Source organism: Zootoca vivipara, chromosome 11, assembly GCF_965207765.1.
Source record: "Zootoca vivipara chromosome 11, rZooViv2.hap1.1, whole genome shotgun sequence".
NCBI lineage: Eukaryota > Metazoa > Chordata > Lepidosauria > Squamata > Lacertidae > Zootoca > Zootoca vivipara.
The window spans coordinates 21376386-21397157 of record NC_142594.1 but is presented as its reverse complement, the minus strand read 5'-3'; the positions used below and the strand labels follow the sequence as shown (position 1 = coordinate 21397157).

Sequence of the window (20772 nt, the reverse complement as noted above, 5' to 3'; positions counted from 1 at the left end):
TACTCTCAGTTACAAAATCCTAGATAAAATCTTCAGCATTATCTGCAACCTATACTCCCCCCTCCCCCCCCCAAGTCCATAGTGGTCCTGCGGAAAGAATACACATCTACAAAAATTTCTTAGCATTTGGAAATGCAGTCAAAGTCCATTTTTCTTTTTTGTTTGCTTCTCATCTTGACAAATACTTTATTTTGGAGATTAGAAAGAAAACTGGATGCATTTTCCTTTAAACTGTATGAATTCTTCTACAACTGAAACAGTGCCACCATTTTCAATGCCCTTTTTTACATTTTTTTTTTACTTCCATCAATTTATGAAGAAGCAGCATTTTCATTTAAAAGCTGGTTTAATTCAAAAATAATAATAAGAAGTCATTAGGGTGGTCTCACCATAGCTGCCAAGTCTCCCACCTGCTCCACACCCGTTTCCCGAATAGAGAAAAATCTTGTAAATCCCCCGGATTTCCTACCTGCCAGGGAGGCTCCTTCTGTGCATGTCTGGACATGCACAGAACCGATTTCGGGTGCTGCTCTGCCCATGTCTGGGCACCGGAAATTGGGCAGCGCCGGCACCGGAAGTCCAGACATGCGTAGAAGCGAGTTGGAGGGTATGGGTCTCACACACCAGCTTGAATGCAGATTATTTGCGATGAGAAATTGTATTTAGGGTATATATTTATCCCACAGTCATTGGTCATAATGCTTTTCTGTGAAGCTTCTGCTCTACAGTGGCATGATTTTACAATAGCATTTTTACTCTGCTTACTGGAGATCACTATAGCCCATGTTCCAAAGAGGAGGAATTGCAGTTCAAGGTCACTGCAATCTTACACCTGGCATATATGTTTTGTTGACTCATCAGGAGTGCATACCTTGATTCTAAATGTATTTTACTTGCAAAAAAATGCCACTAGTTTCGAGAGAACTTTTCTTTTTAAGATTGCATTGGTTACAGCCTCACACTACATCCAGTAAGTCTTCAATGCATGTCTACCATGCATTGATTAACAGAACAGAAATTGATCCAGAAATTCTTCCATCCTTCAAAGCAGTATAGTGTTGCACATTTCTCCCACAGTTTGTCATTGTGGGTGGACTTGCTTGGAGTAACACATTCATTTTAAGATGCCTTGTGAGATGTAGTTTTCTCTAATCTTATCTATGTCAATGTGTCCAGAAGCTGTCATATCTGTATGAACTATGATCTTGAAGTCAGAGAGCTGGGCCATGCCTCATAAAACGTTATTTTTTTGAGAAAGGCATTTTCATGAAGCTGTTTGACATTTTACACTTGGGTTGTGGTGACGCTAGAATGCTGCTCTGGGCTCCTTGGAGAAATGTTGAGATAAAAATATAGTAATTAAATAGACACTAGGCATTGCAGAGAGATTCCTCTCCTGAGGAGTTGGGGTTTCAGAAAATTCTCTAGTATGATATTGCCGGGGTGGGGGGTGGGGGGTTTGGAATGCACCAAAGGATATGTTTGAGATAAGTTAGATTATTTCACTGTATCATCAAGAGTTTTGGTTTTGGCAATTGCTGACAGATATTTATGAGGTTTCCAGCTAAGCACTGTATACTGAGCTCTCAAGGGACAAAATTTGTACTCACCAGCAGCAAGCAACATTTGAGTTTGTCTGTGTTGGAAGTTGTTGCTATTATTTATTAAACTGATTAGTTGCCTTTTTTGGCAGTGCAATCCGAAGTGACTTACAACAATAAATAATAAACATTAAAAAAGACAAAGAATAGAAAAAAATCTAAAATACTTCCATACTTTTAAAGGCAGGAACGGAACACCCCAGCAATTAAAAGAGACTACATATAATTAAAAGACAAAGGCCTAGCAGAAAATAATGTTTTTGCTGGTGCCTAAAGATATGTAACAATGGTGGCAGGTGAGCTTCCCTGGGGAGAACATTCCACAAATGGGGAAGCACCACTCGAAAAAGGCCCATTCTCATCTTGCTACCCTTTGGACCCCTTGGGGAGGTGGGGCACACGGAGAAGGATCTTAGATGGCAATCACAGGGTCTGGGTCAGTTCATGTGGGGAGAGGCAGTCCTTGAGGTCCAGAGCTGCAGAAAGCCACCACATTGAACTGGGCCTTGAAGCTAACTGGTAGCCAGTGTAGTTGAATCAGGGTTTGTGTTAATTTACTCAAACTGTCTTGCTCCGGTGAACAACTTGGCTGCCAAATTCTGCACCAGCTGCAATTTCCAAACCATCTCCAAAGGCAGTCCCACGTATAACACATTGCAGTAATCTAACCTAGAGTTTACCAGAGCATCGACAACAGAAGCTAGGCTAGCTGTGTCCAGATAGGGGTGTAACTGATGGAAGGCATTCTGCACCACTGAGGCCACATGGCCCTAGGAATTTTTGTGGTCAGCCACAATAGCTAGAACATGTTACGATGAAAAATCTAGGCAGACAAGTAGGAATAACTGTAAACAAGCTGGAAACCAAGCACCAGATTAGTTCTGTTTGGATATAGCGTGTGGGAATACCAAAGATTGCAAATAGGCAGTGTAAGATGCATTGTTAGAAACAGGTTAACTGCCTTGTTCTCTGGCTTGTGTCCTGAGACTTGCAAGACATTGATCACCAGCCCAAGGACTCTGCTGTGTGAATAGTAGTAGTAGTAATAATTTTACTATTTGTAACAGGTTACACCTGACTGGGTTGCCCAATAAACATTACAGGACAATTCTTTCTTTCTTTCTTTCTTTCTTTCTTTCTTTCTTTCTTTCTTTCTTTCTTTCTTTCTTTCTTTCTTTCTTTCTTTCTTTCTCTCTTTCTCTCTCTCTCTCTCTCTCTCTCTCTCTCTCTCTCTCTCTCTCTCTCTCTCTCTCTCTCTTACTTTCTTTCTTATCTCTTCATTTTGAAGCATTGCAATACATTAAAATGAAATGTTTAAAGCCTATCTTTATGCATCCAGCTGTAATTTAGTATTGGTTACTGAAAAGAAATGACTATTAAAATCAGAGACAACCATTAATATTCCAGCACTATCCTCCAAATATTAGATGAACATTGAACAAAAACATAGTGCATCAAACTTTGTAAGGAACTGCCCCCTGCTGGCCTGGCATTTGTTTGCGTATAATTGCCAGATTAAAATTTTCAGCATTATGTGTAGCATTTAAAATTAATCCTTTGTGCTCTCTTAGATAAAGGATACCATCCTCCAGGCTTCGTGCTCTGCAGGCATCACTTATTTCACCCTAAAGCAGGCACCCCCAAACTTGGCCCTCCAGGTGTTTTGGGACTACAACTCCCAGCATCCCTAACTAACAGGACCAGTGGTCAGGGTTGATGGGAATTGTAGTCCCAAAACAGCTGGAGGGCCAAGTTTGGGGATGCCTGCCCTAAAGCATTATTAAAGTTGCAACCTGAAGTATTTGGGATTGGGCATATATTGATGATATTATTGTTTCACCAACTTAAATTTTTATTGTTGCTTCTATTAATGTATATCTAACTGTGTTGTCATGTTTCCCCCCATTTAGGTGGAGAACAGACCAAAATACTACGGACGAGAGTATGTATTAAATTATTTGTAGGAAAATAATTTTTAAAGTAATAATTTGATGTGTGGCACTGTGCAGTTTAAAATTGCTATGAAGAGATCATTTAATGTTAATGAAGAGATCATTTAACTCAGTGTTACCTCTCCATTTCTTTCCACGTACTTACTCAGTTTTTCTTGACTTCCCAGACGCTTCGTCTGCATGCACGTGAATTGTCTTTTCAGGTGGTACCTATAGTGTATATACATTTCAGCATGTATTTTGCAGTTAGAGATGTAGAACAATCCTAACCCAGCTCCGGGAACAACTGGAGAAGTGGAGCCACTGCTGTTGGTCAGGAAAGAAGGTGGCGGGGATGTTTTTGCTTTGGTTGTTTGTTTAAAAGGAAAGACCAACTGGGTAAAGCCAGAGGCCCGTCTAGTCCAGCATCCTATTCTCACGGTGGCCAGCAGCAGCAGCAGCACTCTCCCAGCTAGTGATTGCCAACAGCTGGGATTCAGAGGTATACTTCCTGCAACAGGAGAACAAGGCCATCATAGTTCGTAGCCTTTGACAGCCTTATCATCCCTGGTAAGGTGCAGTAGAGTGGGCCACCTGTCAGTGGGCCACCTTAAAATCCAGGGAATCCTTGGCCCGTTCTGCTCCACCCCATTTTGGAAACTTGGCTGTGAACAGCAGCCTGCAATTAATGCAAGCACAGCAAGGGGCTTCTGTAGCAGTGGAACCTCCCCCCCCCCACCAGCAGAGTCAGAGAGAAGGACTCTTCCACCCAGTCCTCTAGGGGTGTGGTTTGAGGACTAGGACTGTTCCGGTCAAACCATTCATTTATTTTGTAAATCTTAATTTAGGTCTCCTTTTCGGAATCACAGAATCGTAGAGTTGCAAGGGACCACATGGATCGTCTAGTTCAACTCCCTGCAGTGCCCAATGTGGGGCTCAAACCCACAACCTTGAAATTAAGAGTCTGATGCTCTACAGACTGAGCTATATGAGCAACTCTGAATCTGGTGCTGTCTTACTCCCTACCCCAAATCTGTAGCAAACCACAGTTGGTTTGTTGCAGCAATAAGCTCAGGGCTATTTCCCCTCCCTCCTTTGCAATTATTATATGTGTTGTCCTTTCATTCTACAAATTCTATTTTCTGCAACAATTGGAGGGCATCATATTGGCTACCCAGATGTAACACAGCCACTGATACACTGGAATGCTGCACAGTGAGAAGTTTTCTGCTGGGTCTTGCTCAAGAGTTCTCAGACCAAAATGTTATACTTCTACTCAGTAGTGGCTCATTCCATACCACAGAAAACACCAGGAAGACTGTATCTCAGAGGTAGTCAGGAGGCATAATTTCTCCCTATGAATTAGACCATCAAGTGTTATCGCCCCAACTCTATTATAGAGTAAGAGTAACGTTACCATAATTTCTGTATAGAGCTTCCATATGCTGATGACAACATAGTGTGCACACACTCAGAGGATGACCTCCAAACCATCCTAAACATCTTCGCATAAGTTTACGGAAAGCTTGGCCTATCGCTCAACGTCCCAAAAATCAAAGTGCTGCACCAACAAGCACAAACCCCTCCGCAGTGCCACAAATCCAACTCAATGGTGTAGTGTTAGAAAGTGTCGATCACTTCTCCTACTTGGGCAGTTATCTTTTCACAAGAGCCAATATTGATGCCAAAATCCAGCATCGCCTGAGCTCTGCAAGTGCAGCTTTCTCCCAATTGAAGTGCAGAGTGTTTGAGGACTGGGACATTCGCAGGGAAACAAAAATGCTTGTGTACAAAGCATACCAACCTTACTGTGTGCTTGTGAAACATGGACCACTTATAAACACCATCTCCAACGCCTCGAAAGATTAAATCAATGGTGTCTCCAAAACAATTTACATATCACTTGGGACAACAGGCAAACTAATACCAGTGTACTGGAAAAAGCAAAGATCACCAGTGTCAAAGGAATGATTCTTCAACATCAACTTCATTGGACTGGTCATGTTGTGCAGATACCTGATTATCGTCTTCCAAAGCAAATACTCTATTCCAAACTTTAAAATGCTGGAAATCGTAATGCTGGTGGTCAACAAAAGAGGTTTAAAGATTCTCTCAAGGCAAATCTAATAAAATGTAGTATAAACACTGACAATTGGGAAACACTCGCCTGCAAGTGCTCCAGTTGGAGAACAGCCTTTACCAAAGGTGTCAGGACGAAAGGCAGAAATGTGCTAAGAGGAAGGCATGTTTGGCAAACTCTCACCATGATCAACTTCTGCCCGGAAACTATGCCCCCAGTGTGGAAGGACATGTGGATCCAGAATTGGCCTCTACAGTGACCTACGGATACACCATTAAGACCGTGTTCATGGAAGACAATCTTACTCGGCCACGAATGATCGCCAAAGAAGAAGTCATATAAAATTGGTCCAAAGGCAGAAGAGCTGGGAGTACAGGCAGAGAGCTTGCTAAATGTTACAGATTCCTAAAACCAGGCCCTGCTAAGCCCCTGGTTTCAATATTTATTTATTTAAAATATTTATACCCTGCCTTTCTAAGACAACGGCCTTTTAAGGAGGCTTTTAACAGCAGTGGAACAGCTGTAGGAAAATCCCAGAGCAATAATTAAAATGCAGTGCAAATAAATCAGTTGTGTATCACCACCATGGACAGCAGAATTCACCAAAAGCAGCCTGAGCAAATTAATGGAACGTTTGTGGGCACAATTTTAATCTTGACCGCAGCATTCCCTGCTATTAGTTCCTCCCAAGATGTTCCCCCTGGCATCACTTTGCTATACATACAGAGGGACACAACCCTATCATGAACTATTTTGTAGTGACTTTTATGTGTGTCCTCCTTCTGTGTTTTAACACCGAGTTCCTGTGGCCTTTCTCCCATTCAGAGTTATTCTCTAACCTGATGGCTTTCTGTTCCGTCAGGTTTCATGGGATCATTTCTCGCGAGCAAGCTGATGAATTGCTTGGAGGTGTAGAAGGAGCATATATTCTCAGAGAGAGCCAGCGGCAGTCTGGATGCTATACCCTAGCTCTCAGGTGAGCTTTGCTGCTTCTGTTTGCAAATTTTAAGAAGTGCTTGTTGGCCATTGGGAACCCGAAGGAATCGTGGTTATAACAACTATATGCAAAACAGTATATTTTTTTAAAATGGTATGATGTAGTCTGTAACGTGTTAGATATTATGATCCTTTAAAATTTAAAGCATAATTTTTTTGCAGACTCAATAGTTGATTTTTTGCACTTTCTGTGGTGATAATAATAAAAATTTATTATTTATACCCCACCCATCTGGCTGGGTTTTCCCAGCCACTCTGGGCAGCTCCCAGCAGAATTATCAAACATAAAAAAATTTCTCTAAACAGGGCTGCCTTCAGATGTCTTCTAAAAGTCAGATAGTTATTTATTTCCTTGACATCTGATGGGAGGGCGTTCCACAGGTCGGGCGCCACTACCAAGAAGGCCCTCTGCCTGGTTCCCTGTAACCTCACTTCTCACAGTGAGGGAACTGCCAGAAGGCCCTCGGAGCCAGACCGGGCTGAATGATGGGGGTGCAGATGCTCCTTCAGGTATACTGGGCTGAGGCCGTTTAGGGCTTTAAAGGTCAGCACCAACACTTTGAATTGTGCTCAGAAATGTACTGGGAGCCAATGTAGATCTTTTAGGACTGGTGTTATGTGGTCTCGGCGGCCTCCCAGTCACCAGTCTAGATGCATCCAAAGGGCAGTAACAGCCACAGAGTACTCCAAAATTATTCACATTATATCAACACCATCACCAGTTAGAACTAAAATTATACCAGTTATACCTACAAGACTATATTTAACCATGAATTGTATTTAACCATGCTTTAAGAGTATCTTGGGTGCAGGAAAACTTAGAGCGGCTAACCTGCGACACTCTGGAGGTACATAAGTTAGCTACCCCTAGTGCAAATGAAGAAGGCCGCCTTATAGGCTATGAGCGCTGCATTTGCAAATAAGGGGGTCGCAGGCTATTTTGAGTCTCTCATCAACTTCACTTACTGATTTCTAAACCCTGTTTAAGCAATAAAGTGAATTGTATGCCACAGATTGTGCAAGACTTTATATCAGGTCATCCCCTGTGATGAGCAAGGTTCCTCCTGGTAACCTCAAACATAGCTAAGTGCCACAATGGCTCTGATTTGAGCCGATATTAAAGACACAGAGCTGGTTTTGATTCCTGCGTAAGAGGACACCCTGCTATACCTTGGTTGTGTTGTGACTGTTTAACCAGCAGGAGAAGAGCAGTGGGATTCAGAAGGAAAGCAGGGATTGCATTAGTCCAAAGTTCTCTTCCAAGTGCAGTTGAGGATATTCTGCACCGGTCTATAACACATGTTCATGCAGCCCTGGCACAGACCTGTTTCATCTGAATATATACCACTTCTTGAGCCTGAACTCCGTCCTCCACCTTTATAACTAATGAGGAACGTGGCCTTTTTATAGTGTGTATCATCTGAGAAATCAATGCTTTTAGTGTTCAAACACTAATGCAACAACTTTATTGTGTTTTAATGCAGGTTTGGCAATCAGACCTTAAACTACAGGCTTTTTTACGATGGGAAGCACTTTGTAGGGGAAAAGAGGTTCGAGTCAATCCATGATTTGGTAACAGACGGCTTGATAACACTGTACATAGAAACCAAGGCTTCTGAATATATTGCAAAAATGACGACAAATCCTATCTATGAACACATTGGATATGCCACTTTGCTTAGAGAAAAAGTATCCCGGAGACTGAGTAGATCAAAAACTGAATCAAGAAAAGCTAGCGTAACCACAAGTGAAGAAAACGCACCAGTTGAAAAGGTAAGGTGATTCATGAGGAGATCAATCCATATATAGATCTACCTTTAAAAAATGCATCTGGGGCACTCGGTCGTTAAAATGCACTCAGTGGCTTGTCATCAACTAATTTTTAGTCAAAGTAAACCCACTGCAATGAATGGACCTCAGCCATGGCCATTAATTTCGGTGGGTCTACAACCCAATGTATTTGTTTATATGTTAACATTTGATGTGCAAGCAGAAAGCTGAAATCAGATCTATGAAATTATTCTGTTCCTCCACTGGGAATGAACTCCATATGATTGCATGCCCTGCCTACAATAGCTTCCCATTGTAACAACAACAACAAACAAACCAACAACAACAACAATTGTATACCACCCTTCCTCCGTAGATCTCAGGGTGGTTCCTTTCTGCACTTAAGAAATATATGTCCAGGTAGCATCTCCCAGATAAAATGAGTGGAAAAGAGCACCTGAGCACATACAAATATTTAAATTTAAATGAGAAGCTAGGTCTCTTGAGCTCAGTATTGTCTACATCGATAAGCAGTACCTCTCCAGGGTTTAAGGCATAATTCCCCCTCTCCCAGTCTTACCTGGAGATGCTGGTGATTGTAACCTCCCCACCCCCCCATCAAAGGACCTGGTTTGTCGTATTTGCCTAAAAAAGAATGTAACCTTGCTATTGATTCCTGAGTGTAAGAATTTGTGCTGATTGCCTGTTCACCAGATCTCAAGTTTGTTAGCCTTTAACACAAAGTTCAAATCTCTGCTTTACTATTTTGGTGAATGGACCTGATTTTGGGGACGCGGCTTTTCTTTCTTTCCATCTTTGCTTTTCGAAGTTGTTTTTGTAGTAGCAGCATAAGCTGAGCAAACAAGTAGTAGTTAACATAAAGCAATTTAAGGAGAAATGCAGCTAAAATCAGCTTGAAATGTGTGACAAATGATGAATATTCTTATAAGAGGTTGTGTGCGTGTTTCCTGTTCCCGCAGATTGAAAAATATTTCAAACAAAACCTCTTTTCTAGTGTAAGTGCTTTTGAAGGTTATTTAATACATAATTCACATAATGTGTTTGCATCATAATCAAGATTATGTTGTTGACCCGTGTCTGAAAAGCAGTGCCTGACTGCTGGAGGATATAATTTATAGTTTTTATTTATGATACTGTTTCAGTTCCATAAGGACATTTCTAAAGACAACGTGCTCTGTTCAAGACAGCAAACGTCTTAAGTTGAGCTGGCTTTTGTTGCTAGTGCAAATGACCAAGGAAGACATAAGCAGAGTGAAATATACAAGAAAGCTTTATTTAATAAAATAATATTTAGAGCAACTGACATTTCAGGCTTGTGGAAACAGTAACACAAATTAAACTCAATTAACTATAAATTACTATTATTTAAGAGACACATGCTCAGAATAGAAAAGCACCTTACAAGGCTGTGATGAGCTGGTTTTTGGATTTTATTTCAGCATAGTTCAGAACCTGAGGCCTTCACTGAAAAAGGAAGGAATCATAGAATTGCAGAGTTCTAAGGGACTAAGAGGGTCATCTAGTCCAACCCCCTGCAATGCAGGAATCTTTTTCGCCCAAAATTTCAAGTTGTCACACTTCTGACAATCAGATCACTGTAGTTTTAAACCCTGGCCAATGGAGCTATGTGCATACCCTTATGCTATGCATGTGCTGCTTCGTGTGACAATATTTGCATGCTCACCTGCTGAATACATCATGTCATCCAGTATTTCAGGTACAGAAAAAAAGGGGGGGGACTAAGTTCAGATTCTTCCACGCCGTCTGCAAAAACTTTCCAATAGATGATTTTGTGAGAACTGATGATGCAGGACATAAACAAACATCGACCCTTTACACAACATTGGATGCTGGAGATCAGTGTGTAATTCGAGAAAATAGTTTTCTATCCAAAAGAAACATTTCCTCCTAACTGAGATGAAATAGGTTTCCTGCTATCAACATTCCTCCAGTCTTTAATTCAACAGTACCATTCTGCTTATAAACAGAATAAATTCATGAGTAGAACTTGGGAAGTAGGATTGGCTTCTACTTCCCAAGTTTTTCTTGTACTGTATTCATGATTTTCCTTGTACTGTATTCATGGCTCTGTCTCCCAGTCTCCAAGCTGTGGTCCCTGAAATGTGCTAAGAAAAATGCTGCAGGAAGTTAATGTATTGTTGATAGCCGTAGCAAATATATATATTTTCTCATTGGAGTACGTTGCATTACCTTCCAGGTAATGTGATGGTTGGCAACAACCATTATTAGTATGGGAGAAAGGATTTTATCCATGCCATAAAGAACCTTAACATGTTGTGACTGAAGGGGGGGCAGGGGACATAAGCTATTTCGGCAGAGCAACTGCTACCCCTCAGTACCTCTTAGAAACACCCCTACTTCTAAGATATGGCATAGAATCATAGAATTGTAGGTTTGGAAAATACCTGGAGGGTAATTAGTTCAACCCCCTGCACCGCAGGAATCTTGACTAGATCATACATGACAGGTGGCTATCCAACCTCTGCTTAAAAAACCTCCAAGGAAGGAGAGTCCAGCACCTCTTCTGGACGAAATCTGTGCCACTGTAAAACAGCTCTTACTGTCAGAAAGTTCTTCCTGATGTTTCCTCAGGATCTCGTTTCTTATAAGTTGAATCCATCAGTTCAGGTTATAGCCTCTGGAGCAGGAGAAAGCAAGCTGGCTCCATCCTCTGTTTGGCACGGAGCCTAGGGCTTGCCGATCAGAACGTCGGTGGTTCGAATCCCTGCGACGGGGTGAGTTCCCGTTGCTCGGTCCCTGCTCCTGCCAACCTAGCAATTCGAAAGCATGTCAAAGTGCAAGTAGATAATAGGTACCGCTCTGGCGGGAAGGTAAATGGCGTTTCCGTGCGCTGCTCTGGCTTGCCAGAAGCGGCTTAGTCATGCTGGCCACATGACCTGGAAGCTGTACACTGGCCCCCTCAGCCAGTAAAGCGAGATGTGCTCCTCAACCCCAGAGTCATCCATGACTGAACCTAATGTCCAGGGGTCCCTTTACCTTTAAAGGGGAGAATGTCAACAGGAGAATGCTAGGTATGCAATTAACTCACCAGTTAAAATCAGCATGACTTAAATTTTGGATTTGGTGCTTTTAGAAAATCAGAATGAGGCAAATGGGCATGGCTATTGTTGTGTACACTTGGTAAAACTGATTATATTTGCACAATAATATCTGGAGGTTGCTTAAATAATTTTTACTCCCATTTTGGAGTAGGTAAAATAAAGTTTGTTGGTTTGCTTCAGTTATCTACCCGGATGGTTTAGAATTTCTCAACAAAAAGACGTCTTTAAAAATGTACTGAAAGAATTAACACTTTAATGTTGCCCTGCAAAAAAGGGCTTTCAGACGTTTCAAGCACAGTTTAAGCCTCTGCAGTGATTAGGAGAGGTTAAGGGTTTTTTGAAAAAAAGAAAATGAAACATCACCTTTTATTGATAGCATTTCAGACTCCAAGAAACTACTGCAGGGGGCATTAATTTCCCTGATAGGTTTGTTAAGCCATTTGTGGGATGTAGTTATTCTTCCCTGTACAAAAGGTTGACAACAGAAATTATTGAATGGCTCAGTCATTCCTGAGACTTTCCCCCTTTGGGCAGGTCAGTGGAAGGTTGTTACAGTGCCACTAACTAGGAAGAGAATGCAGAACCTGGAACTGCCCGAGGAATCTGTCCACTCTCATAATACAGTTTCTTGGAAGTTGTAATTAGTAGTACTGTGCCAGACCCCATAAGAAAAATGAAACGCATATGCCAAATTAGTTGCTTTTCTTTGGCTCGTTTTCATCCGAATAATTATATAGGTCAGAAATCATCATAATAAAAGAAGAATATTTATCTGTTGTTATCCCTCAAACTAATAAAAGTAGGCATTCTACTCTTGCTGTATTAAAAATAGGCAATAAATGAATGTATAAATGCATGAATGTTCATGCAGCGCTTAAAAAAAAATCAGGTAAATAAAGGGGGGGGCTGTTCCATTGTTCAGTTTTCTCATATGAAGGCCTTTCATTGCGCTGCAACTAAATATAATAATAATAATAATAATAATAATAATAATAATAATAATAATAATAATAATTTATTTATACCCCGCCCATCTGGCTGGGTTTCCCCAGCCACTCTGGGCGGCTTCCAACAGAAAAATAAAACACAGTAATCTATTAAATTAATCTATTAAATTATTTATTTTATCTATTAAAAATAAAACACAGTAATCTAATATTGTAATCTATTAAACATTAAAAGCCTCCCTGAACAGGACTGCCTTCAGATGTCTTCTAAAAGTCTGGTAGTTGTTTTCCTCTTTGACATCTGTTGGGAGGGCGTTCCACAGGGTGATAGAAACGGTGAAGAAGGTCCTCTTCGCCGTCGCTATTGCCACTTGGTAGGCTCGAAGTTGAGCTCTAGCCCGTGTTCGGTCGGATTCAGAATGAGTTTTCCGCCACCGGCGCTCTAGCCGTCTCAGCGACTGTTTCATCGTCCTCAGCTCCGGGGAAAACCACGGGGCTGTCCGGGCTCCATGCAATCGGAGAGGGCGCTTCGGAGCCAAACAGTCAATAGCCCTGGTTAACTCCACATTCCAGCGGGCCACCAGGGAATCGGCTGAGAGGCCATCAACATCAACAGTCGTATCTTGGAAGTTGAATGGAATCCGTTCCGGAAGTCCGCTCAACTTCCAAAATGTTTGGAAACCAAAGCACAGCTTCTGATTGGCTTCAGGAAACTCCTGCAGCCAATCAGAAGCCGTGCCAGACGTTTGGCTTCTGACAATTGTTCGAAAACCAGAACACTCACTTTCAGGTTTCAATCATTCAGGAGCTGATTTGTTCAGGAGCCACAGTGTTTGAGATCCAAGGTACAACTGTAAAAGCAAAATGTGAAATGTTGTCCCAAAGTAAGAATGCTGGAATAATCCTACCAGTAAAATACCAGCTTTATTGTCTGTAGGTTTTTGTCTTAAAACAGGTTTTGTTAGTATTTTGGGGCATTTTATGCGCTTTAGTATATCTCTGTACATTGTTGTGCATCGACTTGATATATTATTCGGTGGTTTATAATTTTTATATACATAAATGAATAAAGCTCTGGGGAGCTATTGAGCCATATTTATTCATTTTTTAAAACACCATTCTGTCCTTGCATGCTCTGTGGCACATGCAAATATTGATCATAACATTTGGTCCATTCTTAGTTATGGACATGCTATGCAACCGTGGCTAAATTGCATCAGCAGTACATGTATTTAAAGTGTAGCCGAAGTTCGAGCTGTTAAAATTGCATGTGGAACAACTACTGAAAACTTCATAAACAATTTCCCATTAAAGATGAGGCAGTGCCACATCCATTTCCTGCTCAGATTTCTTCCTTTGTGCTGTCACTGGAAAATATAAGGCAGCTCTGTAGGCACAAATCTATATTTGATCATCTCACTGTGTTTTCTGAGACAGAGAATATAACAAGGCAATAATATTTCACCTATCATTGTGTCCAAGTCGCTCAGTGTGCTTTTCAAATACAGTGGTGCCTCGACTTACAAATTAAATCCGTTCCGAAGGCACCTTTGTAAGTCGAAAAATTCGTAAGTCGAAAAGCGCCATTGGAAACACAATTTCCCATAGGAATGCATTGGAAACGGGAAAATTTGTAAGTCGAAGCAACCCTATCTAAAAATTCGTAAGTCGAAAAATCCCTATCTAAAACCGCCGCGGGTTTTTTTGGGATGTTAAGACATTCGTAAGCGCGCAGCCATTTGCTCCATTCGTAAGTCGAAAAATTCGGTTGTCGATTCGTTCGTAAGTTGAGGTACCACTGTACAGGACTTGTAATTCTGTGTAAATGGATGGAGCTTCCTTTGCACAAGCAGAAGGTTTTGAGTTATGCAGTTCAAAGAAGCCCCTTTTTTGCACTCCCGTTTTACTTTTTGAAAGCATTTTCTTCCATGCAACCTTCGGTCAAAGATGCTGTTTTGTTACTGGGACAAGTTGGCATATAGAGCCCTTAATGGCTGTGGATCACTTTACTTGAGGGATTGCCTTGCCTCATATATGCCTTGTTTTACCAGTTTGTCAAACTTACAAAGTGCCATACAGTATGTTGTTTGTTCTGCATATGTGAGGAGCTGATATTTTAGTGTGGCATCATTACCTTAATGCATTGGAACACCCTATTGACACTAGGCATGTGTCCTCACAATTGTTGTTTTCCTAGAAAAAGACTTGCCAGAACTCACCATGAATGCCTCCCTTGTTCTCTTAAAATGGCAAAGCGCCCACCTGAGAGGTGCTGGAACTGCTGGGGGGGGGGGGAAAACCCTGATCTATAATCAGATGCTTGCTGGAAACTTTTTTATTTCAGCAAGTCTCCCCAGACATACAATTTAGTTATGTATATTCATTTTTATTTTTTTTGCTGATTCTATCTATGTTTTCTTGATAATTATTTTATACATGCTGCTTAGAGATTTTAATGATTAAGTGATCTATGGTTTTTCATAACTGTACTAACGCTATTGATTCAATCATAACATGTCACCTTTTTATTTAAAAGGCTAGGTAAAAATAGGTAGCTTCCTTAACTCATAACCTGCCTTGTTGTTCCTGAATCCTTTAGGAAGGAATCAAGTAAGGCTTACATTTCACAGAAGTGGGGGTGATTTAATGGCGGAGCTACATGTTTCAGACACTAGATGGCAGCTTTACTTAAGAGTTTTTATGGGTTTTGGTTTGTTTTTTTTTTAATAAAGATACAGTAGCTTCATGTCTTTTTCTGGTTTGTTTGTTTAATTATTTAGTGTATTTATCCCCTTTTGGGATAAAACTGTCCCCAGCATCAAAGAACTACATCTCAAACAGCAAAACAAGACCATTGCCAGCATGTTAGCTTCAGACATAAAGCAGATTAAAATGTGTGGTTTATTGCAAGGTCACATGGTTCAGGATCAATCCTCTCAGAAGTTTTTCTACATATACCCTTGCCCTGTTTAGCCTCCAATATGGTTTCAAATTAATATTACATGTTTACATTTACATATTTAAATGTCTGTGAAGGGTGCATTTATCTGGCAAGGCTTTAACCCAAGAGGAAATATTATTTATGGGAAGAATTGCTATAGAAACCTTTTCAAAAAAAATTGCATGCATTGTTAGTTACATAAACTAACAGACTAGTTTTTAAAGTATTGGTGTTTTAAAAGGTCTTGGTAAGTAGTAAGCACATTCTCTTTTTAAAAACCACAAAACCATCCTAAATTGTCCTGTTTACTGAGGGTGCTTAATATATTTAACGGGCCATTCAGATATTGCAAATGGGTTGTTTCGAAGTTTTAAAGAAATACTTACCAGGTTTTTCCTATTTGGATATACCCCAATTCTATGAAAGAGGGCAAAATAACCATCTTAATGTTAAGACAGAAATTTTAGAAAAAATAGTATTGTCACACAAAATGGACTAATGTACACACCCTAGTTTTCCAAGTTGCCACTTTCCCATCTTCCCCCTTTTCACCTGCTGTTGCAGCCTAATTCTATGCATGTTTATTTGAAAGCAAATCTCACCCAGCTCAGTGGGGCTTAGCCTCAGGTCAGTTGTGCATAGGATCACAGCCTGAAAGCCATTTCCGGCGCAACATTTAGCAAGCATGGCGTGGCTCCTGGATCGATTCCTGTGAGACCCGCGTGGCCTTACTGCTAAATAAAAATGATCCTGTGAGCTGAGGCTTAATTCCCGGAAGAGTGCGGCATTTGAAGATCTATCTGTGCGCAGCATGGATTCATGACCCAATTGGACAAAACATGTTCACTGTCTCATTTCAGTAGCAGACCTGAGGCTGATATTATATATATAATCAAAACCTTAAAGACAAGTGCTGGAGGCCCTCAGATTTGCTAAGCCGGCCCTTAATGGCAGTCAGTAATTGAGTAGAAAAGCCGGGCTTGTAAGCAATCATCCTACCCCCTCCCTTCTCCATTTTTTTTCTTTTACTGTTTCTGCCTCTCTATCAGCAACAACATGTGCCTCTGAAAGTGGTTGTCAGCTTTCCAATCCCATCTGCCAAGCTGTCTGTTGCCAGGCTTCCTCTTCAGCTCCCAGGTTGCTGCGTCCTGTCTTGTTTTGCTGTTTACACGCAACCCCCCTGGCTCTCTACACAGAGTCACCTCTCAAACCTCAAGTTGTATTTCCAGCCCAGATACGGGTGATCATTATGAAGTCGTCGCCCTTGGATTTTCAGCTGAATCAGGGAACTTTTCCACTAGGTTTATTTTTAAAAAAACAACAACCAGGGTAGATAGCGGATTCGATCTCGTACAGCCGGTATTCTGTATGAGTTGTGATGGTTGCATTTTTATTCTAGATCTCTCATTGATTCACATTGACAAACGCTGGAACTTTGTGTTGCTCTTTCCCATCTGTTTTTAAACAGGGTAATAATATATTTTACTAATTTGCTTCCAGGGTTAGGAGATGGTCGTTTTAAAAATAACACGTGCATGTTTACACGGGTTCAAACAACCATGTGAAGTATTTTGTGTAGGCTTTGTTTATTATGTGGATGTGACACTGTTTCTGTTATTACAGTGGTGCCTGTAATAACACTTTGAATTGTGCTCGGAAATGTTAGAGAGCTGGACTAGAACTAAACAGGTTCAAATTCCTACTCTGCCACGAAGCTCACTGGGTGACCTTGCACCAGTCACTACCTCTCAGCTAACCTACTTTACAGAGTGGTTGTGAGAGAAATTTTCTCCCTGCCTGAGCTCTGTGGAGGAAGGGCAGGACTTTAAAATGCAGTAATAAATTTAAGAACCTTTATGTACTTTAATAAATAAAATAACCCTGGCTGTGTCTGCCTGTTTGTCTAGAACTCAACTACCCGGTCACACGAGCAGAAGTTGCGTTTCAAGGACCCCCAGGACACCCTTAAATAAAGACACAATTCACACGAAAGTTTTGTTACGGTTTTTGGCATAATTTTGGCCACAACTTTATTGAATTACAGTATGTGACTGGTTGCTTAGGCATTGGTTGAGACTATCTGTCCCCGGCCGGGGACAGAACTGACAACGCAAGCCAGCGAAGTCAGTAAGGGTAAACATTTTGGGAAGAGAATAAAGCTGGGTGCGAGACTCTCATCTCTCCCAAATGCTCCCAGGGGCTCTTGCGTGGCCCTAGCCCCTTGACAAGGGTTCGGACAAGAGCATGGCAAATCCCTGGATTCCTTTAATGGAATACTCTTACAGCAGGAGCATTGGAGGGGCAGGCACAGCCTATCCCTACCCCTCCACCAACCAAATTAACCAATTAACTAATGCCTAACCGCAACCTTACAAGTTGTGACGATTTTCTGTGCAGTAGGCAAAAACCAAATGGCACCAGCCAATCAGCCAAATGGTGAAAATTCCTACCAGGCCCCTGCCCCAAAAGCAGACGACCCCATGACAGCCATAGCAAGGCCAGCAAGAACAGCCCTAAATATAGGGAGGGTGGGCAGGTGATCCGATGCGCACAGCGAAAAGAGGAAGCTCAACGCTGCGCACAGGGACTAAAAAGCACCCTAACGTCAATCATTTTTGCAACATAAACTTTTCCCCAGCAACAAGTGAAGGTGCCCAATCAAATGAGTGGCCAACTATACTAACCCGCCCAGCAACAGGGGATGTCATGGTTGCCCCCACCGCAACACATGCTCTCCATGAAGGAGAACCCGCTCTAGCACAAGGACCCCTGCTTGTGCAAAAGGGCTTTGCCCATCTAGTTCTTCCTTCCATGCACCCCCATGGACCCCCCCCATCCTCTCTGGACTGTCAGGAGAACCGCCAGAACAGCACACGGGAGGAGAGGAGAGATGATTCCATTGGCCCATCAATTGACGGAATGACCTCCTTAGCTTAGCACACCATTGAATTCCAACCCCGCTTTGTGCTTTATGCTCAGGAGTACCACTGAAAACACTTTACATAGCCCTTGGTTTTAACTTGTGACAATCCTGAATTGATCACATTAGGAGAAAGCCGTAAGCCTTCACTGCCCCTGCCCCCACATCTCTGCAGTTCCAGGTTACCTAGTTTGTCTTATGCCGCTGCACTGTTGAAAGTGATTATTTTCCCAGCTGGCCTGGAAAGCTGCAACAAAGAAAGAACCGCAAGAGGGAAGGATTTGAATTGTGACAGTGGAGTAACATCTGCTCTCTCTTTCATGGCCCTCTCCACTTTGAAATCATAATGCCTGCTCATTGCATTCACATGGCTTGTGTGCTTTTAATGATATAGATGTATGAAAAGAGATTGGGAGATCTCCAGCTGTTAACAATGACTCCGGGTTTGTTTGTTTGTTTTTTTAAAAAACCCCCACTTTGGGGTAGAAGCAAAGCAGGCATCTCCCTTTGATTTCATATTAATCTGATTAATACACTTTTCTAATTCCATCTGTTCTTTGATGTGTATTGCAAGGAAGCCGAGTGCCCATAGAACCAAGCCAAGAATGGTATTTTTAGCATAGAGTTCCCTTGGATAGTAGACTAGATCAGACCATGCGCATTTATAATCTGGGCTAGTACAATTTACAATTAGACAAGTATTTACAGAATTAACAGTGTTTTTTTAATTTTGTTTTGTAGTTTTAATGTACCTTTAGTTTCCTTTTTAATTTTCTCCCACTTTATCTTGTTTAACTGAAATATTTTCCATTAAAAAATAAATAAAAAATGACTACAGACATTTGTAGTAGTGCTTGATATGTAAGCAATTCCCGCCCACCCACCCCCAAAAGAAATAACAGTGAAGGCTTGCTAAGGATATGGGGAGGGGGAAGCTTCTCCAAAGAAGCTTGTGGGCAGCCTAGCACAGGAATAACTGCTTGAAAGTTCAGTGGGACTTGCTATGTGTTGCTGGGCAATGTTTTGCAGCTTCAGTTAGGAACTTGGAATGATGTTTAAACAATATAGTCCTAAATTAATGCAAGGGAGATTACACTTCTGGTCCATTGAAAACAATTGAAATGCAATTGCTCTTTTACCGTAGCAGCAGGAGCTTCCCCTCAGTGTTTTCATTTGGATATGTAATGAATCAGTACGCTTCTGAGCACAATTCAAAGTGTTGGTGCTGACCTTTAAAACCCTAAACAGCCTTGGCCCAGTATACCTGAAGGAGTGTCTCCACCCCCATCGTTCTGCCCAGACACTGAGGTCCAGTACCGAGGGCCTTCTGGTGGTTCCCTCGCTGTGAGAAGCCAAGTTACAGGGAACCAGGCAGAGGGCCTTCTTGGTAATGGCACCCGCTCTGTGGAACGCCCTCCCACCAGATGTCAAAGAGAAAAACAACTACCAGACTTTTAGAAGACACCTGAAGACAGCCCTGTTTAGGGAAGCTTTTAACATTTAACAGACCATTGTATTTAAATATTTTGTTGGAAGCGTGGCTGCGGAAACCAATATTAATATTTAAAAAAATACTAATATTAACTAAAATATAAACTAATATTTAAAAAGGGTTAAAGGTAAAGGACACCTGGACGGTTAAGTCCAGTCAAAGGCGACTACGGGGTTGCGGTGCTCATCTCACTTCAGGCCTAGGGAGTTGGCGTTTGTCCTCAGACAGCTTTCCGGGTCATGTGGCCAGCATGACTAAACTGCTTCTGGCGCAACGGAACGATGGAAACCAGAGCGCATGGAAATGCCGTTTACCTTTTCACCGCAGTTTATATTTATCTACTTGTACTGGCATGCTTTCGAACTGCTAGGTTGGCAGGAGCTGGGACAGAGCAATGGGAGCTCACCCCGTTGTGGGGATTTGAACTGCCAACCTTCTGATTGGCAAGCCCAAGAGGCTCAGTGGTTTAGACCACAGCGCCACCCACGTCCCAGCAGTTCACTTACACAGCATCCGAAGGGCTGATCAGCCAAGTAAGGTAAACCCAGTAGCACAAACTTGCTGGCTGTTCTTCAGCGAGCAGGTTGTACATGCTCATTCTGACAGGTCAGAGGGCATTACTCTATTGCATTTGCAAGGAGTTCTTCTGTTGTAGTGGTGCAACCCACTGTTAGTGCTACAGCTGCTAAAGTAGTTGTGTAGGATTGGCTTGCAAAGCTTGCAAATGCTTCAAAAAATGGTCTGCTTGTTACAGACTCGTATGCAAAGAACATAACAGTTTTACTGCAGCAGTAAGAGAAAGAGCCATGCGTTCATGTAATCGCTATCACTTATTGTAAAAACAAATTCACTTAGAATTAAGTATTTGAGGATATATATATATATATATATATATATATATATATATATATATATATATACACTTGCCTCTTTCCCTTATAACATTCTCTGTGAAGTTGAAAAGTCCGCCACTGTTGCTCTGAGGCATAC

General features: G+C 41.6%; 1 protein-coding gene across 3 annotated transcripts in view; it reads left to right on the top strand.

Annotated features, from left to right (window-relative positions):
• CHN2 (chimerin 2) overlaps positions 1 to 20772 on the top strand; it is a 156377-nt gene that overhangs the window by 77952 nt on the left and 57653 nt on the right. For all 3 annotated transcript variants that reach the window (XM_035129608.3, XM_035129606.3, XM_088654062.1), the window contains 3 exons: positions 3512 to 3543; positions 6475 to 6588; positions 8093 to 8381. In XM_035129608.3, the coding sequence (XP_034985499.2) occupies positions 3512 to 3543; positions 6475 to 6588; positions 8093 to 8381 (435 nt within the window). The remainder of the gene's footprint in view (positions 1 to 3511; positions 3544 to 6474; positions 6589 to 8092; positions 8382 to 20772) is intronic.